Source organism: Mus caroli, unplaced genomic scaffold, assembly GCF_978045245.1.
Source record: "Mus caroli unplaced genomic scaffold, Mus_caroli_1 scaffold_2, whole genome shotgun sequence".
NCBI classification, from domain to species: Eukaryota; Metazoa; Chordata; class Mammalia; order Rodentia; family Muridae; genus Mus; species Mus caroli.
Genome location: NW_028227257.1, coordinates 115,618,558 through 115,639,883, shown reverse-complemented (window position 1 = coordinate 115,639,883; position 21,326 = coordinate 115,618,558). Strand labels below are relative to the sequence as shown.

General features: G+C 39.4%; 1 protein-coding gene across 11 annotated transcripts in view; it reads right to left on the bottom strand.

The window, feature by feature from the left end:
• Positions 1-390: 390 nt before the first annotated feature.
• The window catches only part of Cobll1 (cordon-bleu WH2 repeat protein like 1), a 159,298-nt gene continuing 138,362 nt past the window's right edge, over positions 391-21,326 (bottom strand). For 6 of the 11 annotated variants that reach the window (XM_021154795.3, XM_021154785.3, XM_029473786.2 and 3 more), the window contains 8 exons: positions 20,228-20,387; positions 19,543-19,617; positions 18,261-18,374; positions 15,289-15,523; positions 14,193-14,290; positions 9,706-11,507; positions 7,727-7,903; positions 391-1,593 (listed from right to left, as the gene is read on the bottom strand). In XM_021154795.3, the coding sequence (XP_021010454.2) occupies positions 1,507-1,593; positions 7,727-7,903; positions 9,706-11,507; positions 14,193-14,290; positions 15,289-15,523; positions 18,261-18,374; positions 19,543-19,617; positions 20,228-20,387 (2,748 nt within the window). In that variant the 3' untranslated portion in view covers positions 391-1,506. The remainder of the gene's footprint in view (positions 1,594-7,726; positions 7,904-9,705; positions 11,508-14,192; positions 14,291-15,288; positions 15,524-18,260; positions 18,375-19,542; positions 19,618-20,227; positions 20,388-21,326) is intronic. The other 5 variants (XM_029473785.2, XM_029473787.2, XM_029473788.2 and 2 more) reach the window with 3 other exon arrangements.

The following is a 21,326-nucleotide window of genomic DNA, read 5'->3' as shown; positions in this document are numbered from 1 at the left end:
TATGTAATGGCATCCAAATATCAGAGCTCAACTATTTGATGGGAGTCCTGATAGCCAGGTTAAAAAAAAAAAAAAGCATGGCTGTTCCATGCATGTTAGTGACCAACAGACCATGTTCACCAGGGCAGGGGGAAGGGCTCAGCGGTTTTGAACACTGGCTGCTCTTTCAGATGATGCAGATTCCATTTCCAGCTCCGACTGCCTGTAACACCAGTTCTAGGGGACCCAGGGCTTCACTTTGGACTTCACAGGATCTAAACACACAGGGAGTGCAGGCATATTTGCAGGCAGAGCACCCACACTCATAAAAAAAAAATAGACATTTACATGTGCTTCAGGTCAGGTATTCAAATATGCTCGTTAACACAGGCTACACGGGAAACAACAGACTGTAAATATATAACTTGCTTTTATTAAACGGAAAAAGGTTCCTATGTGTCAGAATGACAGGTGCTCCAGTAGCTTTAGGAAAAGGTCAGTGTCAGGTGTCTGAGCAGTTTTTTTGAATAAAAGAGGAATTAAATTCTTAAGGAAGTCCAGAACACTAACACGTTCTAAACTTCTGGGCCACTGGAAGCCGACACATCAAGTACTGTTTCTCTCAACGATTTTGGCTTTCAGGGAAATACATATTATCATTTAGATGGCTAGCATCTGAGCTACATAAATGACTAACTTAGCATTTTCTTTCATTAAAAATCAGGATTTTGCAAATGTCTGACTTCAAAGTTTTGAATGTGGACATAAACTAGCCCTCAATTCCTTCTTATAGCAAAGGTGAGATAACTGTCACACTGTATCAACATTTTCACAGGGATATTATAAGGCCTCTGGCATTAGAAAATATGCAATATCTGTGTAACAACATCATAATTATATACAGAAAATATCTTAAAGTCTTCTTGTGCAATTTTACCTCTAAAGGTTAAAGTGTTCTATTTAAAAATACTCAACTGTTACCTACAGATCTGACACTTGTAATTAAAGAATACATAAAATAAGTCTCATAGTGATTCTTCAATAAAAATAACTGAACATTATCTATTTGATTTACTAGTCTTCCATGTCTTTCAGCAACAAAGGCCGTACTATATATTATCTTTCTAATTATAGCCTAACGCTGAGGCAGTAAATGTTAGTCTGTGCTTGCCTGTTTCTGTGTCATACAGTATGTCTATAAATCTCAATTTACACCTTTGTTTCATGGTGCACAGTGTATCCATAAGGAAAAAAAAAAAACATAAGCAGTGATTGTTCTTCATTGAAAAAACCAAGTCATTTACACCTTGTTTAACATTTCTAAAGCAGCAGTATTTAGCTATAACAGAAAGGCCAAAAATTATTATAAATTATAGATTCTATTGATTTTTCTTTTGGTATTAAATCCATAATACAAATGTTTACTCCTGAACAGATTTATATATTAATGTACATCTAAATATATATTTGTCAATATTTCTTGTAGGCAGAAAGCTGGTCGGTGAAGTGTGTCACAGCAGGGTAATGTTAGCGACTGTCCTGGGTGTCAATGGACATGGACTGGCTGAGGCCCGACTTCCCATTCACAGATATTGTATTCGATGGAACAGTAACCTAAGAGGAAGAAACACATTTTGTTCCCATCAAGTTTTTATAAAATGAGACAGCTGTCTAATTTTGAACAATTAACACATTATTACTTCTGCTTAACTGTAAATGTTAGCATTCAGTATTTATCACTCAATGATTTACAAATAATTAAGAATAAATGTTCACTCTATCATGAAATGGAAAATGAGAGTTGTTATTTCCACAACAAACAAGTTAAATAACCCATCAACACATCTTAATCTTTATAAAATTACCAAGCCAACATAAAAGCCAAGAGCACAAACAGAGTGCAGGCAAGCTGTTCAGTGCAGTTTGAGCGAGATGGATGAATCCTGGCTTCTCAGAAGGGATTGGGAAAAGGTACAGTAAATTTTGCAAAATTTTACAATTTGGTTCTAATGTCAGACAGTAGTTTGAAATCCTCCACTTAGTGACTCCCTATATATTCAAAACATAAGCATCAATCAACAAAATTGATCTTTAAGAATTCTTTCATAGCAAGGGCTATAGTCAACTGTCAAGCCTGTAACAATCGAATGAGAGAAGGGCCTTACAGGAAGTTTCAATCAATAAACACTCAGCCTTCAAAACCCAATGGCTGAGCATTCCATTTGCAAACCACTGGAGGGAAAAAATCCCTTACGACAGTCAGGCAGGACTGTCAAAGGACATAATGTTAGATTACATAAGGAACTGCAAAATTTAAACATAATAAAACTGGCAACTGATAAAAGCATCAATGATCTGACAGCTCAAGAAGAAAGGCAAATGACCTATGACTATTTGAGGAATGTTCAACATCTCTAGCCACAGCCATCAGAGCAACTAAAGTTACTCTAAGAATCCATCTTACCTGAGTCAAAATGACTACCACAAAAAAAAAGGAAAAAAAAAAAAAGCCAACAAATGACAGTAAAGCTGAAGGTGGGGGAGGGGGAGAGAATGTTTATCCACTGTGGGTGGAAGTGTAAATTAGCAACACTACTGTGGAATTGGCATGTGGGCTTCTAAAAATAGAAGAAACATATGACCTGGGAATACTACACCTCCTGGACATATTCCCAAAAGACTCCCTCCATATCCTACTTCAGAGTTATACTTCATAGAGCTTTTGCACATCCATGGTTTCACTATTCTTTTCACCCCAGCAAGAGAATGAATCAGCCTGAAAGGTCATGAATAGACGAGGAGATAAGATAAATGTGCTATTATACACAAAGAGATTTTACTCAGCAATACAAAATAAACGTGCAGGCATAGTTAGAACTGGAAAATACCATATTAAGCAAAGCAAGAAAGACCCAAAGAAAGAGATATGCCATATGCTATCTCACATATGTGATCCTAGCATCTCATTGCTAGCTAGCTATGCATATCCAGGTGCACTGGGCTAGTTTTCTGGCAACTTGACACAAGCTAATGTTGTTTATGAAGACGGAACTTGAGTTGAGAAAATGCTTCCATTAGATTGGCGCAGACAAAATCTGTAAGGCACTTTCTTGATAAATGACTGATGTGGTATATAGCCCAGCCCACTGTGGGTGGTGTCACCCCCTGGGCAAGTGGTCCTGCACTGTATAGGAAAGCAGGCTGCTATGCAAGCCTTGGGGAGAAAGTCAATAAGCAATGGTCCTCTGTAGTCTCTATTTCAGCACCGGCCTTGAGTTCCTGCCTTCGCTTCCTCTGATGATGGACTGGAACCTGTAACTAAACAAACCCTTTCCTTCCCAGGTTGCTTTGGGTCATGGATTTAAATAGCAACAGAAATGTGAGTAGGATACTAGGGGAAGCAAATATTGATAAAGGCCAGGAAACCAGGAAGGGGCCATGGAACTGGGTAAAAAAATAATTTAAGCGAGGGGAGTGGGAAAGGAGAACAAAGTGAAAGAGGGTAGTGGGGGGGGGAATGCTACAGTGGGAAGTGCAAGGAGGCAGATGGAGAGGAGTCAGGGGAGAGCCAACTAAAATGCAATGTGTGGGAAAACCATGCAGAAACCTAGCATGTTGGAAGCTGATTTTTTTTAAAGGCAAATACAGTATCATCTTAAATAGCATAGCTCTTACCTAGGATGAGGAGCTCCATAGAGAGGTACGTGTGTGAATTTCTAGAAGTTTCCATTGTATAAACTAGACTTGTTAATACACTAATAAAATATTGTAGAAGGTTGCATCGCAATATGCCAGATGCAATTGCTCACATGGTGTGATGGCACCTACCCATGAGAATCCCAGCACTTTGAGAAGCTGGGACAGAGGAATTGTGAAAGCCAGGCTAGCCATGGCTACAACAGGTAGATCACATCCTGTCTCAAAAAGAACAAACAAACAAAACAAAAAACACACTAAAGAGAGGTTACCTTAAAAGAAAAAAATTATTTCTTTGGTATTTAAATATATTAATGAGAAGATATTATTAGAATCTCCAGTGAATGTATAAATTCTGAGATTAGAGATTCTGTCTATTGGATCCCACTTTATTCCAGAATTTTTTTTTTTTTTTTTTTGGTGCCTGTCAAAGTTGAGTGCTACAGAATATTTCTTAAATGGAATACAAATTTAAGAAACATTCAGAAACTAAGAGTGTTATTTGACTTGTTTGAGCTATGTACATGATGCATGCAATTCATTGACAACAGAATTATTTTTAAATATGAACTATTTTGTTTATGTACATTCCTAGTGCCCACAGAGACCAGAGGAGATTGTCTGATGCAATGAAACTAGAGTTACAGGCAGTTGTGAGGGGCCACATGGGCACTGGGAATTGAACTTGAGTTCTCTGCAAGAACAGACAGGACTCATAACCTGAGCCATCTCTCCAGATCCACCCTCCCCACCCAAAGTTACTTTTAAAAAAGTAGTATTTAAGAACTTCCTGATGTGCCTGCGGATCGTCTACCCTTGATGGTTACAGAAGTTTCCTGAGTAGACACAAAATTTGAACTGTGCCTATGAAACACCCTAATTTTATAAAACTTTTATTTATTTAGAGCGAACTGTCAACATTAAAATGTTTAAAAATCAAACCAAAAAATAATGAAAAGCAAGCTAATTAAATAATACAAGCCAGGAAGAGTCTGTAAGGCACACATGGCTGTTTGTTCTTAACATACTACCATTTAGTCAGACAAATTTTACATCCTAAGACAATCTACAATATGAACTATAGAATATAAATTTATTTTAGACTCTTTTTAAAAGCATATTCTATTTGTAACAATGTAACAGCCCGATTTTGAATTAATTCAGGGGCAACACAAAAGCACTGAAAGCAGCCAAAGTTCTATGTCAGAACAGATGTACAATAATGGAAGATTTACCTTCATTCTCTATGGACAATTTGCTGATTCCTGGTTCATGGATAAGTCTGAAGATTGAATACAATTTGAAAATACTGTGCTAGGCTAATTAAAGCTTTGTATGAAGACAAACTAGTCTCCATGGCTACATGGACAGTGAATGGGAGTAAGATATGAGAAAACCCCAGAGAATCATGAAAAGATCATAGCATGTTCACAGCCACATTCACATAGCACACATGAATTGGACTAATGCGCGAGGTAGCTATTCTAATGAAATCTAACTGCTCTACAAGAACCAGAGCCATAGCTAAGATGGTACCTGGAGCTAAACTGAACATATGAGTTCAAAGACAGATATGGGCAAACATGGCGCCATCTTCCCTCCCCATTCCATATTCAGATTTGTCTGGCTGGAGCTTGGGAAGGACATGTGCATGCTCTCAGGTTGAGTTCCTGTTGCTATATGGCATGCCCATCAGTGCAATAGTGGAAAGAATGCTGTGGAATAACTAACCACTTTCCGATCGGATTTCAGGCCTATTCTACAAGGTGGAACTCAAACCTAGAACAGTTCTTGGAGTTGCTAAACTTCTGGCTCGACAGGTCATATTCCTAGAGGGGTGGTAATGGTGTACAGATATGATCAACATACATTGCAGATGTATGGACTATCAAAGAACATAAAAAGTGTTTCAGTAAGATGGTCTATTCTTCAGAAACACTGTTTATTATTTTTAAGAGTTATATTTATTTGCAACTTTACAACAAATATGGCATGAGCACTGTTTATACAGAAGTCTTGGTTTCCATTATTTTCAAATATGCACTGGTGTGAGGGTGTCAGATCCCCTAGAACTGGAGTTACAGACAATTATGACCTGCTATGTGGGTGCAGGGAATTGAACCTGGGTCCTCTGGAAGAACAGCCAGTGTTCTTAACCACTGAGCCATCTCTCCCGCCCCCACAAAAATAATTTTTAAGAGTACATACTAGAGCTGAAATGCTTGTCACTAAGTTTAGAGATTATGAATATTACTAGTTCCATAAACCATTTTTAGTGAAATAAAATAGATTTTGTCTAAAGTGTTCATTAAAAGCTTAGGAGTTGACACTCTATAGGCTCCGAGCTGTTAATAGCCTCCTACTCAATACGATAAAGTTTTATCCTCAATAGAATCTAAAGTAATGAGCTTTAAATAGGATACAATTATAAGCACATCATTTAGGTTCCTTTTTGTTGGCTCAGATCCAGCTCTTTCTAGAAGCTGTGAAGAGTTTCCTGTGTGAAAGCCAAATCAAGCCCAGGCATCCACCAATACCCAGTTGCTGGCCTGAAGTACATCTGCAGTTCAATGTACAGCATCCTGCAATGCGTAGCCTGAAGCTAGTTAGTATATGTACTTGCCCGTTCCCAAAGCATTGCGTTCAACTCCTGTGCAGGCACTGGGCTCTCCTACTAATCTAATGCAATACTGCTTTTCAGGCTGAGGCTACATAGAAGGCAGAGGCTTGGGTTAATTGTCTTTCCTGCCCCTTGTGTCTAGTAAAAATGTGTGTGCCTCTAATTTATTGAATTTAAGAATCTTAGATTGGTCGAAATTGGCTTGAACTCCTCTTTAACTTCCCGAGTAAAGAACAGAAAGTATTTCATAAACAAGAATCTCCTATTTATTGACATTGGTGTATTTTCCCCTTGACAAAAGAGGACTGGTAAAATGCTAATTTCAACATTTAAATCTGTATGTATTTTCTGCTGCCTTGGTACCTATATATAATCTGAAATTTTTTGATGTATCCTCTGAATTATTCCCTTATGTTTCTATCATTTCTGAAACTACTTAATGTATTGTTTGGCTTCAGTGGTTTTACACACACACACACTCTCTCTCTCTCTCTCTCTCTCTCTCTCTCACACACACACACACACACACTCGTGTGCAGAAGCCTTGAATGGTTTAGCATAGCATGGGCTGTTGTGGTACAACACCAAAGACACTTGTATTTCTGTTTTTCAGTATTTATATTCCTCTGTTGCTTTAATTCTCGTGAAACTCAATGCTTCATTCGGCAAGTCTCTTAATCTGTCTTTAACTGCATTCTAATGTGATCACCAAAGAAGCTCATGCCATGAAACCCAGCGAGTCAGTACAATATGAACTTCCATGCGGAGATGCTTCTCTTAGCATAACTCCATGGCAGTGGCTGGTCAGCCTGATCATACTCTCTCAGAGGAAGGAGGTAGAGAGGAGGAGAGCCTCACCCGAGACACTCACATTCTGCCCAGAGGAATCACAACTCCCTCTCATTGCTCTTCTCCAGCTAAGCAGGGACGAGCTGAACCACGTGGAGGTCTTCTACATTCTCTAAATTCCTTTTACTATCCATAACTTAATCTATAAAACTATTCGTAAAACCCAGATACAGCAGTTACTTTGACCGCTGAGAGATGACTGCAAACATTAACGGTCCCATTGGTAAAAGTCTATCTGTTCCGGTGGAGTGGGCTCAATAGAGTCTTTCTTACAATGCCAATGCAATTTCTTAAAATGAGAATTCAGGCTACCTTTCCACATATACAACAATGAATATAGTCATATTGTGCACCTGTCCCACAGAGTGGGAAGACAAGAAAAAAAAAATGATGACAACTTTTTAGGTATATAAGACTCCGGTTCTTTCCGTTTATACCTCAAAAATGATCTTGGGCAGAAAAGCGTAACGTCTGGCATCTTTTCTGTTCATATGTGAATGTTAGAAGAACCCCCTGATCAAGTACTAGTTTGACAAGGTTGAAAATAAGCCCACTGTTACCCATCTGATAGGGAAAACTTACTCTCTTCAACTTGGCAGCAGCCTCTCCAGACCGGATTGCAGTGAGCAAGCTCTGTCGCACGTGCTCTGGGTCAGAGCTCTGGAATGTTAGAGAACTCTGTCTCTTCAGGGCCAACGATGGGCCATCAGCCGGAGTCAGCATTGGAGAACTGTGCTCATTCTGTACAGGGTTATTTTGCTATAAAAATACAAGATATTTTTTATGAGTTCTAAGAGAAGAAAGGCCTATTTAAAAAGTTTTTATTATTAATTACTCTTTCAAAACCACCCATGACATAGACACAGCTCTACATCTTTACCCGTCATGCCTCAGTTCTGTCAGGGCTAGCTGGGAGATCCATGATCTATCTTCCCTTCTCAGCTTAGGATCCTATGCAAGAAAAGTGCTACCTCTTTTTGCTTCATGCATAAAGTGGCAATTTTCTTGTGTGTAAATCCAAGAACACTAATATTGCAGACACATGGAACTGGCTACCAGAGCCAAAAATCATGATCAAAAATTCTACAAACTGACAAATAACCCATCTTCCCCACTCTAACATACTCAGGGAAGTTCACAAGGCAGATGAATATTGACACATTTTTATACTTCTGAATCCAGTATGATTTAACATGGGGGTATTAGTGTCTCTCCTACACTTAGCTGCCTGTGTTTTTGTTTGTTTGTTTGTTTCTAGAAACTTCAAGAACTATGAGCTCAGCAGGTTTTCTTGACTTTTCCCATAAGACTAAAAATAAATGTTAAGAGCTTCCAAATTAAATAATCAGAAATTTAATTAAGCCTCTTAAGAACAAATATTTACTAACTGACTTAACTGAAGTATTATATCAAGCAATCTTTAAAATGTTTTTTTTTTTCACCAACTGCCTAATATGTGTCTTTACTGTTTAAGTGAACTACATAGGACAGAGGCTGTGACCCCAAACTCTATCTAAGCTAAGGTTTTATTGCTCAGGAATGATGATCCATTTCAAGGAAAACGAAGGCTCTCCCCAAGCCAAGAATCCACTTCTGTATCACATATCACTTCCTGATGCTAGATTCACCTAACAAACATAAATGTCAAACATATGAGGAGATATTCTTCAAGGTAAGTAGTACCTTAACATTATGGAAAAATATTTACTCGGCAGCAAGGTCACTGTTCTCGTAGTTTAGGGAATGTAGGGAAAGTTGAACGAAATGCTTCTGGAATTGTCACACAAATATGAAAGTATTCTTTAAATACTACCAGAGTAAAGTATGCAAAGTAGTTTTGTAAAGATTGCCTGTGGATTACCATGAACCACACTGTGAATTTAATCATCCCCGTTGACTATTTTATGTGAATTCAGAAAGCAGACTTCTTAGTGGACAATTCAGTTCAAAGGGACTTTTTCTAAATTACCATGGTTGGATGGTATTTTAGTCTACATATTTACAATGGAAAATAACAAACTGGATAATTAAGAAAACTACATTTTAAAGCTACTATCATTTTAAATTAAATTACCTGAGAGATGATTGTTAAGCTGATATTGAATGTGAGTGACAGAAAACACACAACTGGACACTTTTAGCCCCTGCTATCTTTGATACTGTTTATTTCAAATGAGTAAAACTATTTACTTGGTATAGTACTATGAAAGTGGAAGAGAAAAATAAAGTAAACCATAATAACAGCTAAAAAAAAAAGTTAGCAAAGCACAAGAAAACAGTCACTACTCTCAATAATTATACAAGTGTGTGAGGAGAGAAACTTTAAAATATTTGCTAATGATTCAATTATATAACAGTGCCATTATAACAAGGTCCGAGTTAAATGAATTATAATTCTCAGAGTAAAACCTCAGATTCTTAAGCATTACCAGCCTTTTCCTGAAGACATTAATTCAGAGCTAGGTAATACATAACTATACCCAAGTATTGGTATAAAACGGGCTACTTTAACCAAGTTGTTCTAGAATGTGATTACTTATACTGGAAAAGTTCAGGATTACCTTATCAACATCACCATGTTGGGAGCCCACCATAGGCTTATTTACTGTATGTGTCTTTTCATCCTGTGTGGCAGCTGGAGGCAGGGCAGAGGAGCCCTCATTGGCTGACTCTGGGCATGCCTTACTGAACGACTGTGACCTTTTCACCACAGCAAGGGCAAAGGGTGAGGGGCCAGAACTGGAGTATGGTCTTGGGGCCCCGAATGTTTTCAAGGTCTTCAGGTTTAGTGATGTTCCCTGACTACCAGGAAGAGCCACAGGCTTGGCAGCTACAGGAGGAAGAGAGGTCTCAGCAGGAAGAGTCATTGGTTTGGGAGCTACAGGAGGAGGAGAGGTCTCAGCAGGAAGGGTCATTGGTTTGGGAGCTACAGGAGGAGGAGAGGTCTCAGCAGGAAGGGTCATTGGTTTGGGAGCTACAGGAGGAGGAGAGGTCTCAGCAGGAAGGGTCATTGGTTTGGGAGCTACAGGAGGAGGAGAGGTCTCAGCAGGAAGGGTCATTGGTTTGGGAGCTACAGGAGAAGGAGAGGTCTCAGCAGGCTTCTGAATTATATCATCATCAGCTTTTGAAATATTGGGCAGCGGAGCAGAGTGAGTCCTTTCACTTAAGGGAGAAGGACGCTGTTCTGGAGAAAACTGTGGGTCCCTCTGCACCTCCTTGATTGTTGGCTCTTTAGGGGTAGGCCCAGGGGCAGTGTGGACACTCTTAGCAGCTGCAGATGTCACATAGTGGCCTGACGCTCTCTTTTGCATCTGCAAAAAGAATGAACTTGGTTTGGCCTGGGGATTTGAAGCTCGGGATCTAAATTTTGACTCCAAAATATTGTTTATATCTTCCAAATTTGGCGCAAAAGGAATGGTGCCAGTGTCTGTAGTCACTCTGGGTGGTTTGGGAGGGTTCATCTCGGTACCAGTTGGTGAGCTCAAAGTCCTGTGCAAATGACGCTCTGTTCCTGAGCTGGGCTTTGGTTTAAGGTCAGGCTGAGGCTGCTGTGAGCTTTTAGAAGGAACAGGGACTTCTGTTTGCATGGAAGTTTCTGTCATATTCTCAATCGTATGCTTCTGCCCTACAGCGAGCATCTTTTGGTCATCTTTCTTCCCCACTGCTTCTGATTCCCAGTCTTTCACTGTTTCCAGGGATTTCGGAGGTACTATTTTATAAGTAGTCATTCCAATTTTAGGTATATACTCTCTCGTAATTTCATTTGAAGGTTTTGGCTTGGGGTTGGAGTCTTGCCTATAAAGTGGAAAGTTCTTTAGGTAAGGAGCAGCTGGATTCCTAGTACTTCCATCTACAGGTGACAAAGGGACATTGTTCCCATATGTACAAGCTGGCTCTTTCTCAGGGAGTCTATCTTGTACATAAGTTGAGGTGCCCTGACTCCTGAATTCTCTTGAGGCATTTACAGAATCCTGGAGACTTGCAGAGGAGTGCTGAGTTGATATGCTGCCATCCGAAGCCTGCACAGTCTCATCAGCCCTGGGGTCAGATGAATTATGGGCTTTGTGATTCCCATCAAAAGTGCTGCAGGCAGGGGTGGCCTGAATTGCTGCATCCTGCATTTTCGTCTTCTCTACACCTGGTTGGTTCAATTTTTGATCTGGTCCTGGTGATGCTGTTAGATGATTTTCCCTCGAACTTTTAACATTGTCCATTCTACATGCAGGAGAGCCTGACAATCTATCAGTTTCCATGTCGCTGGCTTTCTTCAGAGCTTCGCCTTCTATGGAGGTTTCCATTTTCACCGGTCTGTTTTTCACATAATCTGTGCTTGTGGCACAGACCATGATTTCATTTTGAACTACTGAGAGAAAAAAAAATATTGTCAAGAACGTATTTCAAAATGAAGAATTCAATTTTTCAATGTGTGTTACCTATCTATAACTGGATCACTGGAGTGCTACAATCCACTTTCAGCCTAATAATACAAAGGAAAGTATTGAGCAAAGAAAACAATATGGGCTGTTTCTATGGAAAAATAATCACGTGTAAAAATATTTTTATAAATCCTTGATAAGCAACTCTAATTCATTAATGTTGAGACTCTGAATTTCAGGTCTCAGATTTTCCATGAGTTGATCTACCAATCACTCTCTAATTCCCTCTAATACACAATTATTCCCAAAGACTGTGAAGAAGACAAGCTATACCCTGCTGCCCAATGAGCTGCCCACCCTTGTTCATATCTAACGATGATTGTTGCAGGGTTTTCCCTGTCCAATCCCATTGGGGCAATGGGAGGCTTATGATTGGACAGGCAAAGGAAGGTAAAGCAAGGAGTTGAGGAGACAGAGAGAGAGGTCGAAGGAGATGAAGGAGAACCAGAACTGAGGCAGACATGGTATTATCAAAAGGTTAGAATAATTGGGTTAAAGCTTTTTCATTATCATTTATTTGGCTCTGAAATTTTGTATTGGCATCTTGTAAATCATGTTATTATTGATACATAAATCTGATTGGCTAACTAAGCATTAAGAGTCTTGATTTTACTGGGTAATTAGGTGTTCAGTTGGCTAACCAGGGGTGTGTGGGCAATTGTGTGAAAGTGAGAGGAACACAGGGGGGCCCATCCAAGAGATGGCCTGGTGGGAGCCATGTGGCCTAGGCAGGCTGGTGAGTTGGCAGGCCAAGAAACAGAGTGAATGAGATCACCTGGCACAGGGGTTAGCTCTAGATATTTCCTGCAACAGATGATGCTCACCCAATGTCTATAAATGGCTGCATCAGTTCCAAGGATGCCAATAGAGGGAGAAGGTAGCTACTGCATTATGTTTCTACTTTTTCATGATTCAAAACTAATATTGACTTCTACAATGGTACAAAACGATGGTTTAGATAAGTGCATATGAAGAAAAGGAGAATAAAACATCCTAAGGATAATAGAAATGATTTTCTAAAATCACCTACAAGCTGATAAAGGTTACTACAAAGTACATGTAGATCACAGACAATATTACTGAGATATTCTTGTAACTAACCTATCATTAGCCTGGTGTCAAAATCTTACTGCTTTGACTATCAAATTAAAAAGGGGATGACTGGTTGATTTTTAGATAGGTTTACTATTTAAGCAGGGTTAGTGTCTTAGCCTTCTGAATACTGAGAACTCAGCTATGTGTCTTCATGCTCTGTGTAAGGAAGAGCTCTGAAGACTGGGATCTACAGAAGTGTTAGAGGCCTCCCCTCTGTGTTCAAAGCCCTGAATACAAACCCTAGCACTGTGAAATAAGTAAGTAAATTAACTCCCAAATGTTATAGTTATAAAATCGTGGTTTTTTTCAATAGCAACACTATTGTCATAACAGTGTATACAATGAAAATCAGAACCAAGAAGAGTTTTAGAACATTGTAATGTACTATCAGAGAAGAATACTAAAATTGTAAAAAATAATCAGATATAAACACATTCACATTACTTATGGAGTACTGTAGTACACGCAGGGCAAACACACACACTACCACGACCACCACCACTACACCCATCTTCATTGTCAATGCTATTGACAACAATAGTATTAAACTATCCATTTCTTTCCCAAATAGGAATTCTATAGCCCTGTGTTTGTTTTCTATGACTATTAAATTTTTCACTTAGCGCAGAATGAACCATAGGACTTCATAGGCTTTCTCATTCCCTTAAGATGTATGTATCATCATGCATTCCTTGACTTCTCCACAGAGCATCATTCTATGCTAAAGCGCAATCCTATGTAGATATGTTACATGTGTCTTCACATCTTGTTCTGTGCTATAAAAGTTTCACAGGAAGTCATAGATTCAGTTCCCTTATCCAACACTGTATGAGTTGGCTGGAAAGCCAGGAATTCAGAAGTGTATGGCTTGCAGTAATCAAGTAACAAATTTAACACAGGAGAAGGGTGTGGATGGAAACTGAATAGCCAAAGTAGATGGAAACAGTTTGCTATTCAAGGACAGCATGGCCCTATGCCAACTGACAGAACTGAACCTGTTACATCATGAACAAAAGAAGAAACTGCCTTAATTTTGGGCATAAGAATGGAGAAATAGTGGCAAACAATGTTGCACAACTGGATGGCTTGAAAATCAGGCAGGCAAGTTTCATCCAGAGTGTGGCAATTAGAGTATTAAGTAAAACATGCACTAGGGAACTGAGAGGAACTCGGGTCACAGACAGATGTTCAGAGGACCAAAGCTTAGGATCTGAAATTTAAGTTCTATAGCCTCAAAAGGTGGGTCATCACGAGGAGCAGCAACACAGCAAAAGGATCACTGTGGTACTTTCCATGTTCAAATCCTAGGTCCATCTCTTACTAGTTATGAGACAGTATCTTCATGGTTTACTCATCTGTGACATGAAAACTAAGAATAACAGTTCTCATAATACTCATAAATGAGACAGGTATTAAACGAACCAATGCATGAAAGAGCTGCCTCAACATGTCCTTAAGAACAGTCCTTGGTCCATCAGTCTATGACAGTGCTGGCCATTACTGTTTGTAACACTCACCACTCTCCTGGTTTGGGCCCAATGTCTTCATGTCTTTTATACTGTCAGATACTCTGTCCTCATTGCCTAGATGGCATACAAGAGGATGATATGGCCCTCTGGAAGACAAGACACTGTATGTGAGATATGAAGGTAATTCAAACAGACCATCAAAGAAACTAGGCTGTAATTTTTTCCAAGACAGATGGACTGAAATAATTACCCCCTTCTGCCAAATATTAGAAATTTGACAGCAAAGAAAAACAGAACAGAGGAAATGCTGCAATGAAACATTAGCTTGAGTACACTGGTCCTATTGCAAAGGAAGATGTAAGAGGCTTGGTAAGATGGACACTCTTCCAAATGAACGTCGTTACTTAGTTATTAGGGGCTATTTTTATCCTAAAGACAAAAGGAAATAAACAGAACACTTTAGTCTTGAATCTGGCAAAGTCAACTCCGTAAATCAGAATGTGAATTGACCTCTCTGATTTTTTTCTCAGAAGAGTTTAATTTGGAAGGCAATCCCATGCAAATTAGGCAAACTTCTGATGAAGAAAGCTTATTTTGCTTGTTTGCTTTCATCTTTATTCATAGGCTTGTTGTGCATTTCATCTTAACATTTCAAACATAGAACTAGTGGACTAGAGCTTTCAAAATTTCTGCATCAGATGGACAGTGGTTCTTGCATCACAGACTTGAGTGTCAAAATGCAGTGGCTTAATTTACTTCTAACTATAGGGTGGTTTCACCGTTCAGGTAGTGAAAGTGCTCAAATGTATTTGATATAAAGTGAAAAGTCAATGATATTTTTGGTTCAAGCAGGTAATAGACAAAATATATGGAAAAAAACCAGAATATTTTAGACTCAGACAAATTAATTGTATTAATTACAATTAATCAACATTATGTGTGATGATTATCTAACATGGGGATGCTACAACTCTTGAACTGGCCTTTTCACTTGAACACAATTACATATAAGAAGGATATTACAAGAGACAGAATCTAAAAGACATGGCCAACTATAGCTAAGCTTAAAATATCAGTTGTCTTTCCAAGAAAAGCATTAATCCAACAAACCACCACCAACACTTGAGACACAGGAACTACTTACTGCCCCTCTGTGCAGAAGCCTTCTTGAGTTTTTCCCTTGGAGCTTGGAGAGGTCTCTCCATCACTGATGCCGAGGGCTGAATCAGGATCCTTCTCCACTGTAATTCTCATATCAGTCGATGCTGAAGCAATGTCAGGCGACTTCACAGAAATACTTCCAGCCGGATCTTTAGATGCCTCGCTCAGTTCTTCCTTTTCATCTATCTCCTCAAGACTGTAATCAGAGCTTATACCAGCTACAAAGAAATGCAGACAGAATCCTGAAAATTAATCTGCCTTGCTCACCCTAAGCAATCTAGCATCCTAGGTATCTAATTATAGTCATAATTAGAGAGACTTGTAAAATGTGGTTCCAAAGTAACAGTAAATGCTTTCCTAATGGTGAATGCTACATGCGCACAGGAAACAAGTCCATCTCACAGTCCCCCCCATTCTAGAACCATGCTTATCACTCTGGGCTTTGTTCATGAAAGGTTAACCTTATAAACCCCACATCATTGCATTTACGAATGAATACCTTTGATTAGTTACTTTATAGTCACATGATATGAATTAAACAAATTAACAACTTAAAATCCAAATTAATAATATATTAGTTTTTTGTACTGTCTACTAGCAGACACTAACACAAAGAGGGAGGGAGGGAAGGAGAGGGGGAAGGGGGAGAGGGAGGGAGGGAGGGGGAAGAAGGGAGAAGAGAGAGATAGAGAAGGGGGAAAGGGGAGGGGGGGAATAAACATTCCAGCAGCTAAGTACTCAAAATTCTTGTCAAGATTAACTGTGGAAGTCATAGAATACACAAGGTTCTCGATTTCTGCTTAAACAAATTAAACATCTCCATTGACATAACGGCATCTGAAGGAAGTTTAGCTTTACCTTGAGTGGGGCACTAAGGTCATATACCACTGCTACAGTGGCCAGACCATGCATATACCGACACAGACATTTACTTTTAGTTTGAGACAGGAGAGTGTGTTAACTTCTGATCTCTAAGGAATAATATGAGCCAGGTATGGTGGCATACACCTTTAATCCCAGCACTCAGGAGGCAAAGACAAGCAGATCTCTGTGCGTTCAATACCAGGTTGGTCTGCAGTGCGATCCAGGACAACTCAATCAAAATCAATAAATCAATCAATCTGAATGAAAAACAAAAAGAGGTAGGAAGAAAGAAAGAAACATGGCTCTTGGGAAGACTGAGGCAAAAGAATGATTTCTCCTAAGAACTTGAGTCTAAAGTGAGCAAGACAGCCACACCCTTTGCAAACAAAACAACAAAACAAAATGAACGTCAAGTTTGGTGCATACTCCTTTAATCCTAGCACTCCAAAGGCAGAGGCAGGCACAGTCTGAAAGTATTTCTGGCCAGCCTGCTCTATATAGAAAATTTCAGGCCTGCCTAGGCTACACCACAGATCATGTCTCCAAAAATAAAAAAAAAATAAATAAAAAAAGAAGAAAGAAGAGGAGGAGGAAAGGAGGTGAAGGAGAAGGAAGAGAGGAGGGGGAAAATGAGGAGGAAGAAAGAGAGAGAAAGAGAGAAAGAAAGAAAAGAAAAGAGAAAAGTACTAGTAGTGCTATTGACTAGTTCCCTCATAAAAATTTGTTTATTCAAAAAATGTCAAGGAACTAGAATTTAAATAAAATTGAAACACATGAAGATGAAATGCAACTAATATTTCAGAGGAAGGGTTTGCTGCCTTGACTTACAAAGCTATTAAACTTAACATTTAAGTATTACTGTCTTCAGATACCCTGTGTTTCCAAATTATCATCAAAATGAAAAAACTGCTTGACAGATACCATGCCTCTGGTAAATACATTCTATTAACTCAATCCGAAACACGCTTCTCTTTCTAGTCAACACTGCACTGTGTAGGTGGATGGGTTACACCTTAATTCTGTTTTACAGTTTAGAAACCTCTGAGTAATTTCCCCTTTGTAGTCAATGACCATGAGGGAATCTGTATCTCTGTGCACTCGGTGTGTACTCGTGTGGCTTTCATTTTTCTTGAAAAAAAGAAATACCCACAGGCAAGGCTTCTTGTGTCATATAGAAAGTGCATGTGTACATTTCATCTTTAAATACCCTGCCAAAGGGTGAGGCTAAAGCACATTGGGAGATCTCTCCCTTAGCACAAAGGCCTGGCATTAATCTCTACTCATCTCAAAATCCTCATCAAACTGTTTGCCAAAGTCTTCAAACAATTTTGCACGATTACAAGGAGCATGAGATAGTATACTAATTTTAGGCGACTAAGTTGAAAGGATAAAGGGGTTTTTTTTTGGAGTTTTTAAAAATGAGTAAATTTATGAGGAGATCAGAGTATCATAATTATAATATTGTGCTATCTTATAACAAAATAATTCTACTTTTTATTTGTTTTTGTTTTGTTTTGTTTTTCGAGACAGGGTTTCTCTGGATAGCCCTGGCTGTCCTGGAACTCACTTTGTAGACCAGGCTAGCCTCGAACTCAGAAATCTGCCTGCCTCTGCCTCCCTAGTGCTGGGATTAAAGGCCTGCGCCACCATGCCTGGCTTTTTTTTTTTTTTTTTTTTTTTTTGGAATTCTACTTTTAAAAGAGGAAAAGCACCTGAGAATATGTTAGAGAAAATAAGCCACACAGCAAATGGGTAGAGTTCAGCAGAGAATAAGTATAAATATTCTATGTAAACATTCTCTTACATATTCATCGAGAATAATAAAGATCAAGCAGCCCTTGAGAATGGTAGAAAGCCAAAAACAAACAGGAGTGGCCCCCAGAGCTGCGGAGTGGCTTCTCTCTACACTTTGCCCTGCTTGTTTAGATGGTTCAGGAAAACAGCACATTTCAGACATGGATAAAACTTCAAGGGAAAGAGGGAACTGTGCACATATTTACTTATGAAACACTTTACAGGGTTTAATGAGCAATCTGATCTATACTCGATGGCTTATACAAAGCCCCAGCCAGTTCCAGCCTGAGCACCTACAGGTCAAGGATGCTACAGCTGCCTCTGGAGTTCCAGGGCCCTCAGAGATTTCATCCGTCGGCTTGGACACAGCACACTGCTCCTGGCTTAGGAACCCGGGACCAAGGGAGCCCTCTGTCAAAGAAGTAGAGTCTGTAGAAATGGTACTCAGAGAAGAGAGTTAAAACAAAGCAAGCACACATCCAGATGTGGTGGGATCAGCGCTGCAAGCTCACATATAACAAGGAATAGCCTTGAAAACACAGACCCAGACGTAGGCCGAAGTCTGAGTAGCCTGGCCATCTTTTTCAAACTTCAAAACCTTCTAATTCCTGTATGTCTTTTATGTGGGCAACATTATCTTGGTAAAGTCCCTGTGTGCAATGAGATGGCTGTAGATGAGTTGGAATGAACTGTACAGACTGTTCTAAGGAAAAAAATGCTACTTATGTAATAGCAATATTTTATTTATAAACAGGGGATTTTTTTTTTTACAACTTAAAATCCCAAACTTCTATGTACCATGTTAAAAGTCAAGAAAAAAAGGTAAGCTGTTCCTGAACTTGTCTGTCTCTGTGACTATAAATGATATAATCCAGGCACTCGTGCCTGGCCAACATTCACACTTACAAATTATCTGCATGCTAATGTACTCAGGTTATGAGATTGTTAATAAGTTTTCCCTTCTTAAGGAAGGTTGGCCTCAACCTCCTAAGTACTGCAATTACGGATTTGTACCACCACACCCTGCTCAGATTTATTCTTACAAAAGCTTCTAAGTCGTTACTGTTGAAATAATTAAAGACAAATCAAAATGTCTGGTTTTCTTTTTTAAACTTCATTTCCTTGGGAGAATCCACACTGAGAGCTATGTGGTGGAAAGTACATGTGAGAGAAATTCCCTGTAAAGAGGAGAACACATCAAAGCTGAATTCATAGCTGAAGCAGCTGCCCAAAGAGCCTGTGCTTAATGTTAAGTCTTTGAAACATACTAAGGAATGTGACATACCAGGGTGTGTCAGTACCTAGAAGGAAGCGGTTAACTGTTCACTAGAGAGCACATAAGGAAAAAAATAATAGACCAAATAGAGAACTCCAGAACTGAAAATGTGATTTCTGCCAGTTTCTTATCCTTGTGTCTATTCCTTGGTGGTGGAAGGGGGTGGAGGATTTTTTTCATAGTACAAATGTGTAGAAAAGATTCAAATCTCTCAGTACAAAGAGCATTCCAATCAGATTAATTTCTCTACTGTAAAGACATTTCTTCCCTTCACAGTTCCCGTGTGGGGTGAAAGAGGCATACCTGGGGTGGACATTCCCTCGGGAGAGCTCAGTTCCAACATGCTGTCTGGAGCAATCCCATCTTCCAAAGGTAGGCCTGAAAGATGCAAGACAACTGATAAATGGCACACTCAGAAGAGAAACAACTCCTAAGGAATTTTCTGCTTTTACTTCATCTAGGAAGGACGAACCTAAACTTACTAGGGCACCTTACAGTCCAGTTGTAAAATGAGTAAGTTCTATCTCATTTTCCATTCCTATGTAGTCAATCATGGAATGGCGTTGTCTTTCTGAATAAAGCTGCATACTGTTCATGAGCCCATTACAATAATCAAGCTGTATAATTTTGTCATTCTTTGTTGCAGATTTTTCAAAAGCAGTTAAGTGAGAATAATTAGACTATCCACTATTCACACACACACACACACACATATACATACATACATACATACAGAGAGAGAGAGAGAGAGAGAGAGAGAGAATATGAGAATGAGAATATATCTCCAAGTTCATACATTAAATCCCAGAACTCAGGGGCAAAAGCAGACAGATCTCCATGAGTCTGAGGCTAGCCTAGTCTGATTAGGGAGTTTTAAACCAGCCAAGGGTTCAAGGAGGGGGAAAAAGACAAGTCATGACTTCCACTATTTTTACTGTCTGCACTAACACACAAAGTCCAAGCCACTGTACTGCTTGAAGGAGAATACCATGAGCCATTGCAGAGTTCCTTTCATCAGTCTGAGCCAGGGGAGTTTTCGAAGGTGGAGCAGGTGCTTTTCGCTTCGTTCTCTTCAGAGATGAAGTTCCTACCGATGTGCTGCTGAGCTGCAGTGATCCTGTCCTCACCATGAACGCTTCAGAGGAACTCTGCAGAAAATAAAATGGCCACACAATTCTACAATGAGCAACCAACCACAAACTTCAGGATGGCCCTGACCTCTGTTGTAAACATATCAAACACCAAATCAGAGCACAACAGCCATTCATTCAAAATATTTATGAGGTATCTGTCATAAATAGATTGTAGATTAGAGAATGGACACATGAACAAACAAACAAAAAATGGCCCTTCTAAAAAACTTTACCCTAGGATGGGGTTGACACACAAATGACAAACTATACTGTACAAGACTTTGAAGTGACACAATTGAAAGCTAGCATTTGAAGAAACTCTAGAGATATTATTGGATGCAAAGGACAATACTAATAATAAGGGGCAGGGGAGATGGATCAAAGAGTAGTAGCCTTTGCTCTAAAAGCATGTGGATCTAAAAGCAAGTTTGGATCCCTGGCATCAGCTTAAAATCCACACAAGGTGTCCTACATCTGTAAAGCCAGTGTATGTAAGGGTGGGCAGTGGAAAAAGATGAATCACAGTCTCAATTGGCAGCCCATCAAACCAATTGTTAAGCTCAAGATTCAGTATCAAAAAAATCAAGGTGGAGAGGAAGATACCTAACAATACCCCCTGGCCCCTCCAAGCATGCCAGCATGCATGTACACATACATATTCTCCCCAGGCCCCTCTCTCTGGAGAGAAAGAGAATGGAAAGTAGCCTTATATTAAGGACTGACTTAGGGTCAAAAGATGGCTCAATGAGTAAGGGCTCTTACTTAACAAGCCTGATGACTTGATGGATTCCTAGGACCTATACGATGGAAGCAGAGAGGCTAGCTGCCAGGAGCCATCCAAAAGAAGCTAAAATCTAGCAGGAGATTTAGACGGTTCCACCATGGGTTGTTGAAGTTAATGACAGAACTGCTTCTTTAGGCAAGGCTGAGGAGATTTGATTTTAGGAAAGATTC